The 17,727-nt window shown below is 44.3% G+C and overlaps 1 protein-coding gene across 1 annotated transcript in view; it reads right to left on the bottom strand.

Annotated features, from left to right (window-relative positions):
* Window positions 1-17,727, bottom strand: part of LOC126417123 (potassium channel subfamily K member 13-like) — a 487,391-nt gene that overhangs the window by 82,696 nt on the left and 386,968 nt on the right. The window contains exons 3-4 of the mRNA XM_050085019.1: window positions 10,633-10,726; window positions 1,490-1,642 (exon numbers count right to left, since the gene is read on the bottom strand). Coding sequence (XP_049940976.1) covers window positions 1,490-1,642; window positions 10,633-10,726 — 247 coding nt within the window. The remainder of the gene's footprint in view (window positions 1-1,489; window positions 1,643-10,632; window positions 10,727-17,727) is intronic.

The following is a 17,727-nucleotide window of genomic DNA, read 5'->3' as shown; positions in this document are numbered from 1 at the left end:
TGCTATGCATGCACAGGTTAATGTTAAAAATTTGTGTTACCTTTCTCTTTGTTTTTATATGCAAAGTGCTACTCAAAATTAAGTGGCTAGCGACATTATCCAAGGGAATCACTTTGCTGTTTCCTGTGCGTTTGCCAAGATAACATTTAAGACAAAAATTGCAGGATCTTCCACTGTATAAGCAAGTAGAAATGGTCGAACTGTTGCGCAGCTCGAAGTCACGTGGGCTATGGAATTTTTCGCAGCAGCCCCTACACACAGGGTGACACCGTATGGTGTTAAAGGCTTTCAGGGATGATTGGGAGAGGTAAATGTATTAATTCGAGGTAATGACACTAGTCCAGAAACGACCCAGTCGAAAGGTATAAGCCAAAAATTTACTCAGTTCCCCCTTAGCGCAGCTCAGTGCGGAAGCTAAGGGCCCCAGCTTCGGAACGCTGGTCATGACGGATTGAATTCCCGCTGAATATTCCCTAGTGCCCTCAAATAACTTCCCCTGTTGATGGACTAGTAACGATGTCAGAGAGACCGAAAATCCCAAGGCTAAAGTACAGAAGTAATGAATTCCATTTAGGTGCACAAGTTTCACAACCTGCTTCCTTTACAACAGTTGTTCGTAAAGGCGACCCCCAACGTCAATGAGGGCATGTCATCGTCGCACAAAGTTCTGTCGTACCGGTTGTAACATCCCTGGTGTCGTTTGAACAGTGTCGCAGGCAGCGAGAAGTCTTGCCAGGAGATCCTCTTCACTCTCGTCAGCATCCTCGTACACAACACTTGTCACTTGGCCTCACAAAAAGAAATCAAGTGGGATGAGATCAGGTGAACATGCTGGCCACGAAACAGGACCTCCTCTGCCTATTTACTTTCCAAGGAGTGTCTCATTCAAGTGTTCACGAATCCTCAGTCCAAAGTGAGGTAGGACTTAATCATGCTGAAACCACATCTATTGACGAATAACAAGTGGATTACGTCCCATGAACCTAGGTTGTCGTGTATTTCCCTGTCAGAAAAAGTCGAACGATTTCGGCTTAGTCGTTTCCAGGCCAGTGTCTCTCACCTCAAATTGATGCATTTAACCTTCACCATCGTACCTGAGAGTTTTAAACATTATCATGGTAACAACCTGCATAAGATTTTTCCAGCCTTAAAGCCGCGTCGTATTTTGATTGAAACTTGAGCTTTTCAAAATATTACCCTTTTTTATCATCAGGAGGTGGCTGAGAGCTGGGAACAATTAGTACCTCTTATATGGTAGAGACGTCAGTCACCTCCTAAATGTAAATGGTAAAAGGGGTGGTATGTTCGAGAGCTCCAGTTCAAAATCAGGAAAATACTGTACGTTCAAGTCTTCTGAGTGTTTTTACCGTAGCTATACTTGGAATTCTAACATGGACAGGTAAAGTTTGTTGAGGGACGCAATATTTCGGCCCTTTCCTTCTTACAGAAAAGAGTGAGTGTGAGAAGTCATCTGTACCAGGCGTCTGACCTGCGTGGTGACGTAGTCCCCGAAGCCGATGGTGGCAAAGGAGACGAAGCAGAAGTAGAGCGCCTCGAAGAAGGACCAGTCCTCGACGGGCGAGTAGACGGCAGCCGCGCACGACGCCACGCACACCGACGCCGCCGCCAGGTACAGCATCACCTGCGCAGGTACACCGTGGACTCACTCAGCACCTGCCTAGCGAGAAATACGCTTGCAGCGATGGCCAGTCTGGAGCTAGCTTACGGGCGCACCCACTCTGTGTCGAGCGACACACAGGGGTGTTTTAGTGAGGCCATCTGCGGTGTTCCGAGCCACTCCAGTGCATTCGTTGCATGTGGGGCTCGGAATGTACCCCACATACACTACCAGATCTTAAAATTGCTACACAAAGAAGAAATGCAGATGATAAACGGGTATTCATTGGACAAACATATTATACTAGAACTGACATGTGATTACATTTTCACGCAGTTTGGGTGCGCAGGTCTTGAGAAATCAGTACCCAGAACAACCACCTCTGGCATTGATACACCTGGGCATTGAGTGAAACAGATCTTGGATGGCGTGTACAGGTACAGCTGCCCATGCAGATTCAACACGATAGCACAGTTCATCAAGAGTAGTGACTGGCGTATTGTGGCGAGCCACTTGCTCGGCCACCATTGACCAAACGTCTTCAGTTAGTGAGAGATCTGGAGATTGTGCTGGCCAGGGCAGCAGTCGAACATTTTCTGTATCCAGAAAGGTCCGTACAGGACCTGCAACATGCGGTCGTGCATTATCCTGCTGAAATTGCTGAAATGTAGGGTTTCGCAGGGATCGAATGAAGGGTAGAGCAACAGGTCGTACCACATCTGAAATGTAACGTCCCTTGTTTAAAGTGCCGTCAATGCGAACAAGAGGTGACCGAGACGTGTAGCCAATGGCACCCCATAGCATAGCGCCGGGTGATACACCAGTATGGCGCTTACGAGTACACGCTTCCAATGTGCGTTCACCGCGATGTCGCCAAACATGGATGCGACCATCATGATGCTGTAAAAAGAACCTGAATTCATCCAAAAGATAGACATTTTGCCATTCGTGCGCCCAGATTCGTCGTTGAGTACACCATCGCAGGCGCTACTGTCTGTGATGCAGCGTCAAGGTTAACCCCAGCCCTGGTCTCCGAGCTGATAGTCCATGCTGCTGCAAACGTCGTCAAACTGTTCGTGCAGATAGTTGTTGTCTTGCAAACGTCCCCATGTGTTGATTCAGGGATCGAGACATGGCTGCACGATCCGTTACAGCCATGCGGATAAGATGCCTGTCATCTCGACTTCTAGTGATACGAGGCCGTTGGGGTCCTGCACGGCGTTCCGTATTACCCTCCTGAACTCACCGATTCCATATTCTGCCAACAGTCATTGGAACTCGACCAACGTTAGCAGCAATGTCGCGATACGATAAACCACAATCGCGATAGGCTACAATCAGACCTTTATCAAAGTCGGAAACGTGATGGTACGCATTTCTCCTCCTTACACGAGGCATCACAACAACGTTTCACCAGGCAAAGCCGATCAACTGCTGTTTGTGTATGAGAAATCGGTTGGAAACTTTCCTCATGCCTGCACGTTGTAGGTGTCACCACCGGCGCCAACCTTGTTTGAATGCTCTGAAAAGGTAATAATTTGCATATCACAGCATCCTCTTCATGTCGGTTAAATTTCGCGTCTGTAGCAAGTCATCTTCGTGGTGTAGCAATTTTAATGGCCAGTAGTGAATGTCACTGTTAGGTACAATGTTGCTGCGTGCTGGATAAAAAAGAGAAATATACGAAATGCACAGAAAATGACTTTTTGTTTTCCCGACTGTTTTGATAGATCCCACAACACATTCCTCTGCTATGACAACTTCTTCAACTCAGAGTAGCACCTACTCCCAGCTACCTCAATCACGCTATCTGATCAGGAGTATTTGGACACCTACTGATGGGCATTAATATGGGTATATCTACCCTTGCCCTTTATGACGGTTTGTATCCTGCTAGGGAACATCCAACGAGGTGTCTGAATGTTTGTGTGTGAGTGGCTGCCCATTATTCCTCAGGAGCCAAATCCTGAGAAGGTAGCGATACTGGGGTCTGGAGTGCAGTCAAGATTCTACCTCATCCCGAAAGTGCTCCATTGGCGAGACTCTGGGCTGGCCAATCTGCTTGAGGAATGTTTTTGTCCATATAGCACTGCGTCACTGAGACTGTTTTATGACAAGGAGCTCTGTCATGCTCATATGAGTACAAACAATCATCACCAAACTGTTGGTTGGTTGGTTGTTTTGGGGAAGGAGACCAGACAGAGAGGTCATCGGTCTCATCGGATTAGGGAAGGACGAGGAAGGAAGTCGGCCGTGCCCTTTGAAAGGAACCATCCCGGCATTTGCCTGGAGCGATTTAGGGAAATCACGGGAAACCTAAATCAGGATGGCCGTACGCGGGATTGAACCGTCGTCCTCCCGCATGTGAGTCCAGTGTCCAACCACTGCGCCACCTAGCTCGGTACCAAACTGTTCCTTGACTCTATGTTGTATACACTGCCATAAGGTATGTTCATGTTCGTGAGCATTTAGTGTTCTCTTAAGCATGGTAGTAGGACCACACCTAATCACGAAAACTTCCCCATATGGTAACACCACCTCCACACTTCACTTTTGACAGTACATATGATGGCACGCAATGTTCTCGGGGCATCAAATCCTTCCATCGGATTGCCATAGGGTACAGCGTGATTCTTAGCTCCAGGTCACTCGTTTCCAGTTGTCCACAGTCCAGTGGCATCCCTCTTTATACAACACTTCATAGGTTGCCTAGCACTGACTAGAGCAATGTATGGCTTATGAGAAGCTGCTCGAGCATTCTACCACATTGTTTTTTACTCCCTGCGTACAGTCATAGCATTACCTGGACTGGTAATAGCACTTTGGAACTCACAGGTAATTCCTTCAGCTGATTTCACGTGATTTTTTTACAATCACACTCCTTAATGCTGGACAGCCCCCGTCCGTCAGCACATGAGGTGTGTCTGGTCTTTTTTTAGCTGTGCAGTTCCTTCACGTGATCACATTACAATCACATCACCAATAGCCAACAAGCGCAGGTTTAGTGTGGCTGAAACTTCCCAGATGCATTTGTTACTCAGGTGAAATGCAATAACTAGTCTACACTGGAAGTCACTGAGCTATCCTGAACAGTCCATTCTGCTGTTACTACCTCTCTGTTGACAATGCAATACTCCTGGTGGTCTCCTTTCATTCTGATGGGCCTGCCTCCCTGGACATATAGTGGTCAACTTCAAGTTACTAAACTGTGTCCAAATATTTTTCATCATTGTTGTTGTTGTTGTTGTGGTCTTCAGTCCTGAGACTGGTTTCATGCAGCTCTCCATGCTACTCTATCTTGTGCAAGCTTCTTCATCTCCCAGTAATTACTGCAACCTACATCCTTCTGAATCTGCTTAGTGTATTCATCTCTTGGTCTCCGTCTACGATTTTTACCCTCCACGCTGCCCTCCAATGCTAAATTTGTGATCCCTTGATGTCTCAGAACATGTCCTACCAACCAGTCCCTTCTTCTTGTCAAGTTGTGCCACAAACTCCTCTTCTCCCCAATTCTAATCAATGCCAGTCTACATTTTATATCCTCTCTACTTAGACCATCATCCATTATTTTGCTCCCCCAATAGCAAAACTCCTTTACTACTTTAAGTGTCTCATTTCCTAATCTAATTCCCTCAGCATCACCCGACTTAATTCGACTACACTCCATTATCCTCGTTTTGCTTTTGTGATGTTCATCTTATATCCTCCTTTCAAGACACTGTCCATTCCGTTCAACTGCTCTTCCAAGTCCTTTGCTGTCTCTGACAGAATTACAATGTCATCAGCGAACCTCAAAGTTTTTATTTCTTCTCCATGGATTTTAATACCTACTCCGAATTTTTCTTTTGTTTCCTTTACTGCTTGCTCAATATACAGATTGAATAACATCGGGGATAGGCTACAACCCTCTCTCACTCCCTTCCCAACCACTGCTTCCCTTTCATGCCCCTCGACTCTTATAACTGCCATCTCGTTTCTGTACAAATTGTAAATAGCCTTTCGCTCCCTGTATTTTACCCCTGCCACCTTTAGAATTTGAAAGAAAGTATTCCAGTCAACATTGTCAAAAGCTTTCTCTAAGCCTACAAATGCTAGAAACGAAGATTTGCCTTTCCTTAATCTTTCTTCTAAGGTAAGTCGTAAGTTTTGTCTCACGTGTTCCAATATTTCTACGGAATCCAAACTGATCTTCCCCAAGGTCGGCTTCTACTAGTTTATCCATTCGTCTGTAAAGAATTCGCGTTAGTATTTCGCAGCTGTGGCTTATTAATCTGATTGTTCGGTAATTTTCACATCTGTCAACACCTGCTTTCTTTGGGATTGGAATTATTATATTCTTCTTGAAGTCTGAGGGTATTTCGCCTGTCTCGTACATCTTGCTCACCAGATGGTAGAGTTTTGTCAGGACTGGCTCTCCCTTGGCCGTCAGTAGTTCTAATGGAATGTTGTCTACTCACGGGGCCTTGTTTCGACTCAGGTCTTTCAGTGCTTTGTCAGACTCTTAACGCAGTATTGTATCTCCCATTTCGTCTTAATCTACATTCTCTTCCATTTCCAGAATGTTGTCCTCAAGTACGTCGCCCTTATATAGACCCTCTATATACTCCTACCACCTTTCTGCTTTCCCGTCTTTGCTTAAGACTGGGTTTCCATCTGAGCTCTTGATATTCATACAAGTGGCTCTCTTTTCTCCAAATGTCTCTTTAATTTTCCTGTAGGCAGCATCTATCTTACCCCTAGTGAGATAAGCCTCTACATCCTTACATTTGTCTTCTAGCCATCTCTGCTTAGCCATTTTGCACTTCCTGTCGATTTCATTTTTGAGACGTTTGTATTCCTTTTTGCCTGCTTCATTTACTGAATTTTTATATTTTCTCCTTTCATGAATTAAATTCAATATTTCATCTGTTACCCAAGGATTTCTACTAGCCCTCGTCTTTTTACCTACTTGATCCTCTGCTGCCTTCACTACTTCATCCCTCAGAGCTACCCATTCTTCTTCTACTGTATTTCTTTCCCCCATTTGTGACAATTGTTCCCTTATGTTCTCCCTGAATCTCTGTACAATCTCTGGTTTAATCAGTTTGTCCAGGTCCCGTCTCCTTAAATTCTCATCTTTTTGCAGTTTCTTCAGTTTTAATCTACAGTTCATAACCAATAGATTGTGGTCAGAGTCCACATCTGCCCCTAGAAATGTCTTACAATTTAATACCTGGTTCCTAAATCTCTGTCTTACCATTTTTAATCAGATAGTTTATTTGTGGTATATATTCCAATGTCTATCTTCCCCTACAGTTTTTACTATCTGCAGCTCCTTCTGCTAGTGTGTAATTCCCTGATGCCTCAAGATGTCCTAGCTTTCTGTGTCTTTATCTGTATTTTCCTCATATTCTTTTCTTCGCTGATTCTGCGGAGAACCTCATTTCCTGTCTCAACAGTACAATAACTTTCAACCTCTTCCTTCAGCAACACATCGCAAACTTATATTACTGTCGCCTACAAAATTGATTTTCAAGATTTGAGTGTGGATACCTGGAAGACTCAATGGGACAACACTTAAGTGCGGACGAGTCTACTCTCTCTCTTCCCAAACATCCAAGAATTGTCAGAAGTATACCATATCAATCCCACTCGGGGCATGGTGCGTCTTTTGACAAGACACCGCCCGTACGCCGCTCATCTTCAACTCATATTCACGCTGAGTGGCGTCTGGGAGTGTGGAGATGGAGGACGTGCATAATGTACTGATTTCCACTGCGCCCTATTTAGCACCTGTTGCCACGTGTGCTAAACAGGGCCTCTAATCTCAGAGTGATAGCAGACCGAGCGTCAGGCAGTGGAAATGAAAGTGTTAAGTGCCGACATGTTGTATCTGGAGCTCACACTCTCATATTTAGGCGAACACTATCCTTGTCAACACCCAGACTTATAGCGCCACCTGACCAACAGCGCAAGGAAGTTTCCACAACTTGCACAGATGAAACACTTAGGTTTCGATAGGCACTAATATTAGATTACAATTATAGTTACAATAACAGTAGCTATAAGATGTTTCCATCATTAAATACGCTTTTAACCTTACAACACTGCATAGTGTTCGCTACGTAACATTAGCAACTGCCCTGGTAATGTAACACGGACTCTACATTTTTATAACCTGAGCCAGATTTGGAGGACTATACAAAATTAGTAGTGGGGGTGTAGATTTTTTCCTTCATTGTTAAGGTCAACCTGCTCTTCAGCCAATTAATAATAAAATGTAATCAGGTGAAAGAATAATAAACAGAAACGTGAGATATTTACAATGAATTAAAACAAAGAAATAAAAATGAAAAATGTAAATCTGAAAATGAAATGGAAGTTTTCATATGCAAGAGACATGACTTCCATCGCCTGTAGTTAACAACAGTAGCAATCCTAGGTAAAAAATAGAAAGAAAATGGGACTATACTTAAAAACGTTTTTAAAAACCTTGATGCACAACACTGACGTGAAAAAGAAGTACTTCACTGACACTAAGCTGGAATGTCCTGTCCTGGTGTACGAGGATAGAAGGGAGTGGTATACAGACGTGGACATATGGATGAGGACTGGTGCAAGTACATCGATGGGGTAGAAGTCGCTGTTGGGACACAAGAGGGGTTGAAATGGAAGGGATATTAGTAAGGCCAAATTTTGATGAGGGGAATGGTCCAGTGAAAGAAGGATGTGAGGGCAGAAGGGGGATAGGGAAAATGTAGAGAAGCGAGGGAGGGGTAGCCCTGACATGATGGAATGGTTAAATGTCGGGACAGAGCTCGTGATCTGGGAGGGGGAGACGTTTGAAGTTCCTTTGCGAGAGTATGTGGAGAGTGTGTAGGTGAAGGTTTGGCGGGATGTGTTGGTAGAGGAGCGGCAGCATGCTAGGATTGGAAAATAATCGGGAAACTATAGGAATAGCGGAGTTTGTGGACGACCCAGGTTGTTTGGAGGTGTTCAGTGTGATTGAGGAGAGGTGCTAATTTGATGAGGATTTGATGAGGGAATCCACGTGAGGGAAGGTAGCCAGATGCGGAATGCTAGTTGAAGTGCATGGTTTTCAAGGATCTGGAGGGACTAACAGAGTTTGGAGGGGTGATGCGACGGATGGGGAGAGGGTGGATATACACGTAACATTTGCATGGCAAAGGATGGGTTGGATCATGGTTTTGAAGGTGTGGAGGACAGTTGAGGGGCGCAATCCCCAAGCTCTGCCAGTTAGTAGTTTCAGTAGTTTTAATCTGTTGTGGGCTTCTTGTTGGGCCTGCCGCAGTGACCCAGCGGTTCTAGACGCTTCAGTCCGGAACCGCACTGCTGCTACGGTCGCAGGTTCGAATCCTGTCTCGGGCATGGATGTGTGTGATGTCCTTAGGTTAGTTAGGTGTACGTAGTTCTAAGTTCTAGGGGCCTGATGACCCCAGATGTTAAGTTCCACAGTGCTCAGAGCCATTTGAACCTTCCTGTTGGATGGTTAGCGGATGAGGTTTCCACGTTAGTTGTTGGTAGACTGTTACTCCACGATATTTTAGTCTGTTAGTTAACTGGACAAGACAGTCGTAAATGGTGAGGCAGAAGTCGTGGAGACGGAAGGTGCAGGTGGTGTATCCTACAATTATTGCCTGAGTTTTCGGGGGACTGATCTTCAGGAGTCATCGGTTGCACCAGGATGTGAACTGATCGAGGTGGGGTTGGAAGATACGTTGGGATTTCTGGAATTTAGAATAAAGGTCGGGGAAAGCGGTTTTATCAGCACATGAACTGGTGGAGGTGGTCTGAGCGTATCAGTAATGTACAAAAGATAAAGTATATGAGAGAGGACGAAAAAATGGTTCAAATGGCTCTAAGCACTATGGGACGTAACAGCTGAGTCATCAGTCCCCTAAACTTAGAACTACTTAAACCTAACTAACCTAAGGACATCACACACATCCATGCCCGATGCAGGATTCGAACCTGCGATTGTAGCAGCCGCGTAGTTCCGGACTGAAGCGCCTAGAACCGCTCGACCGTCCCGGCAGTCTGAGAGAGAACGCAGCCTAGGGGAAAACCTGTAGTGGAATGGAAGGTATGGGAATTTGTGTCGTTAATGGCGGCAAAGGATGGGCGATTAGAGAGGAAGGGTGCAATAGGGCAGACATAATTTATTGGAAATGCATAGGCCTAGCGTTTGAAGAGGAGACTGGAGCGTCATTCATGATTGCGGGCTTTCTCTAGGTCGATGGAGACGAAGATATCGGATTTATGGGTGTTGAACTGATGGGATGAGAGATACGTGAGGCGCAGGAGAAGGTGGGATGGAAGCACGCTGGTTAACGGGAAGGATATGATGCCGCATCAGGTGTTGAAGTGGGCGTCAGTAGAGGATGGATTTGGAGACCTTGAAGATAGGTATATGGGACGAAAGGAGAGGTATGAGTAGGGAAAAATTGGGGTTTTGCAGGTTTTCCACAGCTGAGAATAATAATCTGTGGAGAGGATACTGGTGTGAAGGATTGGGAGGGTAGCTAGATCGGAGAGGGGACATTCTTTAAGGTGTCGATGGGTGACTGTCCAAGCAGTGGAAGCTGTGAATGAGGGGTGGGACAGGGGTATTTGTGTATTCGTGGATGGCAGGGAAGAGGGAGTCATGTTATACTGTAAGGCTGCGATGGGAACTTATCCCACATCTCTTACTATCTATTTCAAACTTTTAGTTAGATTTATTCAATGTTTCCCCACTGATTATGTCTCTCAGTTTAATCGTAAGAGGATGCACAAATCAATATTAGAGCATCCCTCGGCATGATCGACCTCTGTCGAATATTGTCCCACTTGCGGCACATGCACAGTAATGACACTGCCTGCATGCCCTCTGTCGAATGGCGGATACGCATAGACATTAGGCATTTTTTCTTTATTTCTGAAGATATTAAAGAAGTTACCCGGTCCCATGTCTTAACCAGTTGAAAGCTGACAAAGAATATTACAAGTACGAACAAGAAGAAATTGGCACTTACCCAGTAAACAGACGGCTTCCAGTTGTCGAGGATAGAGTCATCGATATCGTCATCGATGTAGTCCTGACTTGGCAGTGAAGCACGCGAAAGCCGTCTGGAAGAAGAAGAAACAAAAAATGATTTCAACAAGTTGCACTCTGTCCTGTGACATCTAAACTTGGACATTTTGTTCCCTCTTTGTAGGTTAAGAAGCTGAAATAAATGATGTGACTGTATATAGATACGAGGAAGAGAAGAAGGTTCAAGAATCAAGAATCAATCGATTTTCAGAACAATTAATTAACTACAAATATCACTGGATTCTTAAAAGACTGTGCACTGATTTAATATATTGTAGTACCGCTTTTCAATCCTTCTGTCTTTGAAAACAAATGATTGATGATGGTGCTGTATTAGTTTTGAATAAAACGTCAACACTAGTGGGAGTTTCATTTTCGTTTTAAAACCAAGACCAGTTTTAACCTCCAAGGCTATTATCTCGTGGTGTGTGTCAAACGTCAAGTGGTATATGTCAGAATACTACTAGTTAATGTCAGATATCCGGTGTTTATGTCAGATGTCCAGTGCTATATTTCAGACGTCCAGACGTCAGACGTCGAGTGATACACGCCAGGCGTCCAATGTTGTATGTCATATGTGCAGTGGTATATGCCAGAATTCGAGTAGTACATGTCAGACATCCAGTAGTACACGTCAGATGTCTGATGGTATATGTCAGACATCCAGTGGTATATCTCAGATTTCCAGAGAGAATGACAAGCTTGTTTTGCGTTATCTTAGGATGTGTGACATATACCACTGGACATCTGGGATGTCTGATATATAGCACTAGATATTGGCTTCAGAAACCGAAACTAATCTTGCCTTTATAATAAAAAGCGGAACAGATGCTGCCATTTTATTTGAAATCAGTTCTACAGTTGCAAAACCTGCATGATGTTGTCCCAAAAGCTGGACAAGAAATTTCTGTTTTACTTGTTCGTAGACTGCGGTGGTTGTAAGAAATTTGAAATGTTTCGACCATACTGACGCGATTGCTGCATCTGACATCACCGGCGGCCTGTGTAGCCGAGCGGTTCTAGGCACATCAGTCTGGAACCGCGCGACCGCTACGGTCGCAGGATCGAATCCTGCCTCGGTTATGGATGTGTGTGATGTCCTTAGGTTAGTTAGGTTTAAGTAGTTCTAAGTTCTAGGGGATTCTAGGGGACCTCGGATGTTAAGTCCCATAGTGCTCAGAGCCATTTGAACCATTTTTTGACATCACCCTGTGTACTAATGCAAAAACTTGTTTCGTGCAAGATGATTAAAAAGAGAGTTACTGATGACACTTTCCTCCTTAATAATGCTGCAGATGCGCTCTAAACATGATAGTTGGGTCAGTAACACCCGTCTCTCAGAAACAAAAAAATAAATCTGCTATTTGATGCTCTCAGGGTATAAATATTTTGCTGTCATTTGCAGTTTGTATTTATGCGGAGTTTAATAAAACTGTAGGGCGGTGTGGGACGTTTCCTACTGCACTAGATGATTTTGTTTGTTCCTGTTTATGGTAATGAATAATGGGTGCTCCGTAGAGCCTGCGTGTGCTAGCACCCAAGTGCAAGATGATACTGGGGAGCCCCTCTGTGCACAAGAAGTGAACTGCTGGCCTGAAACCTCTGACAGATGTTCGGCAGTCGCTCACCGACGAAATACACCGACAGTGTTACGTCGTGAGGCACTAGTCGCATATTTATCTACCTTTGCGAGTATGTTCGTCACGTAACGGGTATTATATGTTTAAACTTACATTACATTCTAAAATTATGTCCGTCGTCACTTACATGCACGAACACACTCTTGCACACGCTGTATCATGCAAGCCAACAGCCTGCGAATGTCATGGTGGGAAATTTCTTACTTGCATGGAGCACACGTCGTGTCCCTTCAAGAACACTGCTGGTTGGAGACTTCCCGTCACTCTATGGGGGACAAACTGTGAGATGGGCTAGGCAGTCAAGGATCTGTGCAAAATCGAGAAGGCGTTTGTGAAGTGAACTACAGCGTTGGGCCTTGCGTTATTCTGATGGAATATGGTGTTTGGTACCCTGGTCGTTAGGGGTATGATCACAAGGGTTACCATTACTGCCACATACTAGCGAGCATTCGTCTCGGTTTGATAATTACCAACTCAGTCCCATTGTCATCTGCCCACACTATGATTAAAGGGGTTAGCGAAGTATTTTTTCTCGTGAATGGTTAATTCCTGCAACCTTTCACCAGTGTATGCGCGCGCGCGTTGACGTCGATATGAACACCATGAACGCTAGCGAGACTCATCGCTGAACATCACAGAATGCCACTCAGCGCCCCAATTCACTCTGGATCTACACCATGTTAGTCAGTCTCTGTTGTCTGTGGTATAATGTCAGCGGTAAACTACGCATGGTAATTTGAGAGCTCAAACCAGCTTTCAGGAGTCTGTTCCCGACGTTGACACTCTCAGTGTAACCTCTACCCAGATATCAGCATTCCTGAGCCAGTCAAACAGTCCTACGATAAGGTGTAGTCCTTCTGGAAGAACCCAGGCCTAGCACTTTGCACTGCGATATTTACCTGAAAAATTTTATTACCGTTATATACACTTAGTAGAAAACATGTACTAACACTATTCATCAATTATGTAAGTGTCGTTCTCTGTACTGAAAATGCTGTAAATGAGCTTGCGTAGATATGAAATTTTGTCAGCATCTTCTTATGTAGCAGGCGCACCTGTGTAAGTCCATTTTGTAAAATGAAGAAACCGCGCAACAGTTGCTTAATCTACATATATTTTATTGCGTACATGATCAGTTTCGGAATACGTGAAATTCCATCATCTGGTGTATAAAATAAAATCACTTAACCATCTGAGCTCATCCTCACCACAATGCTGCCACCATGGAACCAAAGATTCCGTGTCAAAAGGATAAAAATGACAAATTCCATAAAAACCGTTGGCCCGTACTGCGAGTCCTTTTGACACAAAACCTTTTTTTCCATAACAACAGTGATGTGAGGATGACCTCAGGTGCTTAATTGACTGTACTTTTTACTTCAAATCACGGAATTTTAAGTGTTCTGGAACCAGTTAAATACAAAGTTAAAAATATTGTGGATTAAGCAGCTGTTGTGCAGTTTCTTCATTTTACAAAATCACCTAGGAACGTATCTCTGATACAATGAATCGATATATATATATATGTACAATGTGATCAAAGGTATCCGGACAACTGGTTGAAAATGACTTACAAGTTCGTGGCGCCCTCCATCGGTAATGCTGGTATTCCATATGGTGTTGGCCCACCCTTAGCCTTGATGACAGCTTCCACTCTCGCAGGCATACGTTCAATCAGGTGCTGGAACGTTTCTTGGGGAATGCCAGCCCATTCTTCACGGAGAGCTGCACTGAGGAGAGATATCGATGTTGGTCGGTAAGGCCTGACACGAAGTCGACGATCCAAAACATCCCAAAGGTATTCTATGGGATTCTGGTCAGGATTCTGTGCAGGCCAGTCCATTACAAGGACGTTATTGTCGTGTAACCACTCCGCCACAGGCCGTGCATTAACAGGTGCTCGATCGTGTTGAAAGATGCAATCGCCATCCCCGAATTGCTCTTCAACTGTGGGAAGCAAGAAGATGTTTAAAACATCAATGTAGATCTGTGCAGTGATAGTACCACGCAAAACAACAAGGGGTGCAAGCCCCCTCTATGAAAAACACGACCACACCATAACACCACCGTCTCCGAATTTTACTGTTGGCACTATACACGCTGGCAGATGACGTTCACCGGGCATTCGCCATACCCAAGCCCTGCCATCGGATCGCCAAATTGTGTACCGTGATTCGTCACTCCACACAACGTTTTTCCACTGTTAAATCGTCCAATGTTTACGCTCTTTACACCAAGCGAGGCGTCGTTTGGCATTTACCAGCGTGATGTGTGGCTTATGAGCAGCCGCTCGATCATGAAATCCAAGTTTTCTCACCTCGCGCCTAACTGTCATGGTAGTTGCAGTGGAACCTGATGCAGTTTGGAATTCCTGTGTGATCGTCTGGATAGATGTCTGCCTGTTACACATTACGACCCTCTTCAACTGTCGGCGGTCTCTGTCAGTCAACAGACGAGCTCGGACTGTATGATTTATGCTGTACGTGCCGCTTCACGTTTCCACCTCACAATCACATCGGAAACAGTGGGCCTAGGGATGTTTGGGATTTTGGAAATCTCGCTTACTGGCGTCTGACACGAGTGACACCCAATCACCTGACCACGTTCGAAGTACATGAGTTCCGCAGAGTGCCCCATTCTCCTCTCTCACGATGTCTAACTACTACTGAGGTCACTGATATGGAGTAAATGGCAGTAGGTGGCAGCACAATGCACCTAATATGAAAAACGTATGTTTTTGGGGGTGTCCGGATACTGAAGGAGAGACAGGAGAAACCACAGACAAAGACAAATAGTAGTCGAGCTTATTCTTCATTGAGTAACGTGCCTTCCACTTCTTTTCTTCCGAAAATTGTAACACTCAGAAAGAATGTCCTATGTGAGAATGTGTCGAAAGGGTAGCAGAAAGAAGCGACAGAGACCACAGGACAATGCAATGGCAGGCACGTCGGTGCCAGTATTGATCTCTCTTGTTGTCCTCTTATAAGAAAAACGTAATGTTTTATTAGGGGTTGCTAAAATTTTTGAACGTTTGACCTTGGGCGCCGTACTGGACAGCGACTGTGCCACTGAAATGAAAGCAACGTCGCCTGTTCGACAAAAAAGCGTAATAAGGCCTCCAGTGTTCTCGATTACTTAAACGATTTGTCACACAGTACCATCAGCACTATAAAACTGTTCACTAACGATGCAGTTGTCTGCAACAGAGTATCACCGTTGAACGATTGTAAGGAAATGTAACAAGATTTTGACAAAATTTCCCCTAGCTGTAATGACTGGCAACACTTTTTAATTGTAGATAAATGCAAAATAATGCCAATAAGAACGAGGGAGAACTCAGTAATATCTGACTGGAAGAACAGGGGTGAGTAGCTTGAACAGCTCACATCGGTCAGGTATGTAAGCCTAAGAAGCGATATGAAATGGAAGCTCTCATAAAATCCGTATCAGGGAAGATAAATGAAAGCACTGGATTTCTTGGAAACGTTGTGAGAAAATGTGTTGTTTCCGTAAAGAAAATTGCCTGCGAGGCGCTAGAACCGCCAATATTTTGTTGTTCCAGTGCTATGAGCCCTTACGAAGTAAGCATCGAATTAATTCAGAATCATATAAGGTCGGTGCATCACGCACGAAAGAGTAACACAAATAGTCACGCAATTGAAATGGAAACCCTCGGAAGAAAGACGGTGAAGTTGTCGCGAAACCATGGCGACTAAATTTAGAGGAGCTGCATTCGTACTGATGTGTGATGATTCTACTACCTCCACTTGCTTAGGGATCAGCAGAATAACATAAGAGATATTATGACTCCTACCGAGACATACATTCTTCCCTCGCTCAAAACGAGAGTAACATAGGAAAGAAAATCGACAATAGGGTTGCAATGCACCCTCTGCCATACCCCGTACGGTGTCATACAGGGCATATAAGTAGTTGTTAATGTAGGCAAAAAAACAGTCTCCAAGTAACGGTCATCTCAGTTATTCAGCGGTATGAAGTTCATTTTTCGTTGCGTGAAGTTTTTCCGAACGTTAGCATGTCCATATTCTCTACACTTAAGTCGTATTGATGTTGCGTCTGTGATTGTTACAATTTCTTGCAGAAATATTCGCGAACCATCACTCTTGAACCTGCATGCTCTCTAGCAGCTAAATCAATCCTTTCCAGGAGCTGCTCAGTTGCTGATGACCGCCTGGTTCGCTCATCTTGAACAGTTCTGACGCATTAGGCAGAACACACTTATTCATCCACGAAACGATCTCAGAACCCCTCCTTTGAGGTACCAGCTTAACAGATAAATATCCGTTTGTTCCAATGTTTAGCGCATATGATAAAATAGATCGCTAGTGACATCTCAAATGCGGAAGACTTTTCCAAAGTCGTCATCTTCGTAAACTCCTACTACGAACTCATAACCGAAACCCAATGAGTATGTAACCATGTTTTGGGAGCCACAAATATCAAAAGGCAGGCACACATCGGTGTTGCCACAATTTATCAACTAAACGTGGAGATGGCGATGTATTTCGTGCATTACAACGAAATAAACTAAGATCTGGTCTAAAGTACCGTTGATGCGATCAGTGATTGCAAACCGCAATTTTGAAATTAAGTTGGGAATGGTATCATATAAGTCGTTTTCCATATTTACTTGACGACGTCATCGTCCTGACATAGCACACCCCCTGTTGCTCGACAGACGCCATAATTAGTTCGTTGCCAGGCGATGTGGTGTGTGCTAGTCAACACTCAGCTCGCTGCAGACATCTCGACTGTGGCAGTCAGTTGCCTAGCAACGAACGTGCTAAGAAGTCCCCATTGAAGTTTGCTGCTCTAAAAGTTTTTGAATTATTCGCATTAACTGAAGAAATGTTCGAGTTCACAAATACTGTCTGATAGAAGACTCACTCGTATCTGCAGGGAATTCTGTTTGCACAGCCCTGGAGCTTGGGGCCTATCTCTGCGTAGCTCAACAGCCACCGACATGTACTGTGGCCAGTAAGGCGAGGAGGTCGTCGGGTCAAGAACTGCAGTGTTGCCTGTAGGTTTCCGCCAGCTACGTAACTGTAATGTCTGATATGACGACACATCTCGGTGCGTACTATGAATTTTATTTCTGTATAGCATTAGTGTGTTTGTTTGCGTGGCCATTTCCCACAGTAGCTATTATACACCATATCTGTTATTAGTTGCTAGTTCCGTCTTAAGCTTACTGCAATTAAAGTATTTTACACTAGGCGTGTTTCGCTTTTGTTTACAAACCATTACTGACCTTCTGTAAATACTGCATATTTAATATGTTTCTAGAGTTTGCTATTTTCAAGGAAAAAAGAGTCTTACTTTTCTAATTATGGTGAACGGTTTACTTACGGCATTTATACCTCTGTTTTAGATGT

Source organism: Schistocerca serialis, chromosome 8, assembly GCF_023864345.2.
Source record: "Schistocerca serialis cubense isolate TAMUIC-IGC-003099 chromosome 8, iqSchSeri2.2, whole genome shotgun sequence".
In the NCBI taxonomy this organism is placed as follows: Eukaryota; Metazoa; Arthropoda; class Insecta; order Orthoptera; family Acrididae; genus Schistocerca; species Schistocerca serialis.
This window is presented reverse-complemented; position numbering and strand designations above follow the sequence as displayed.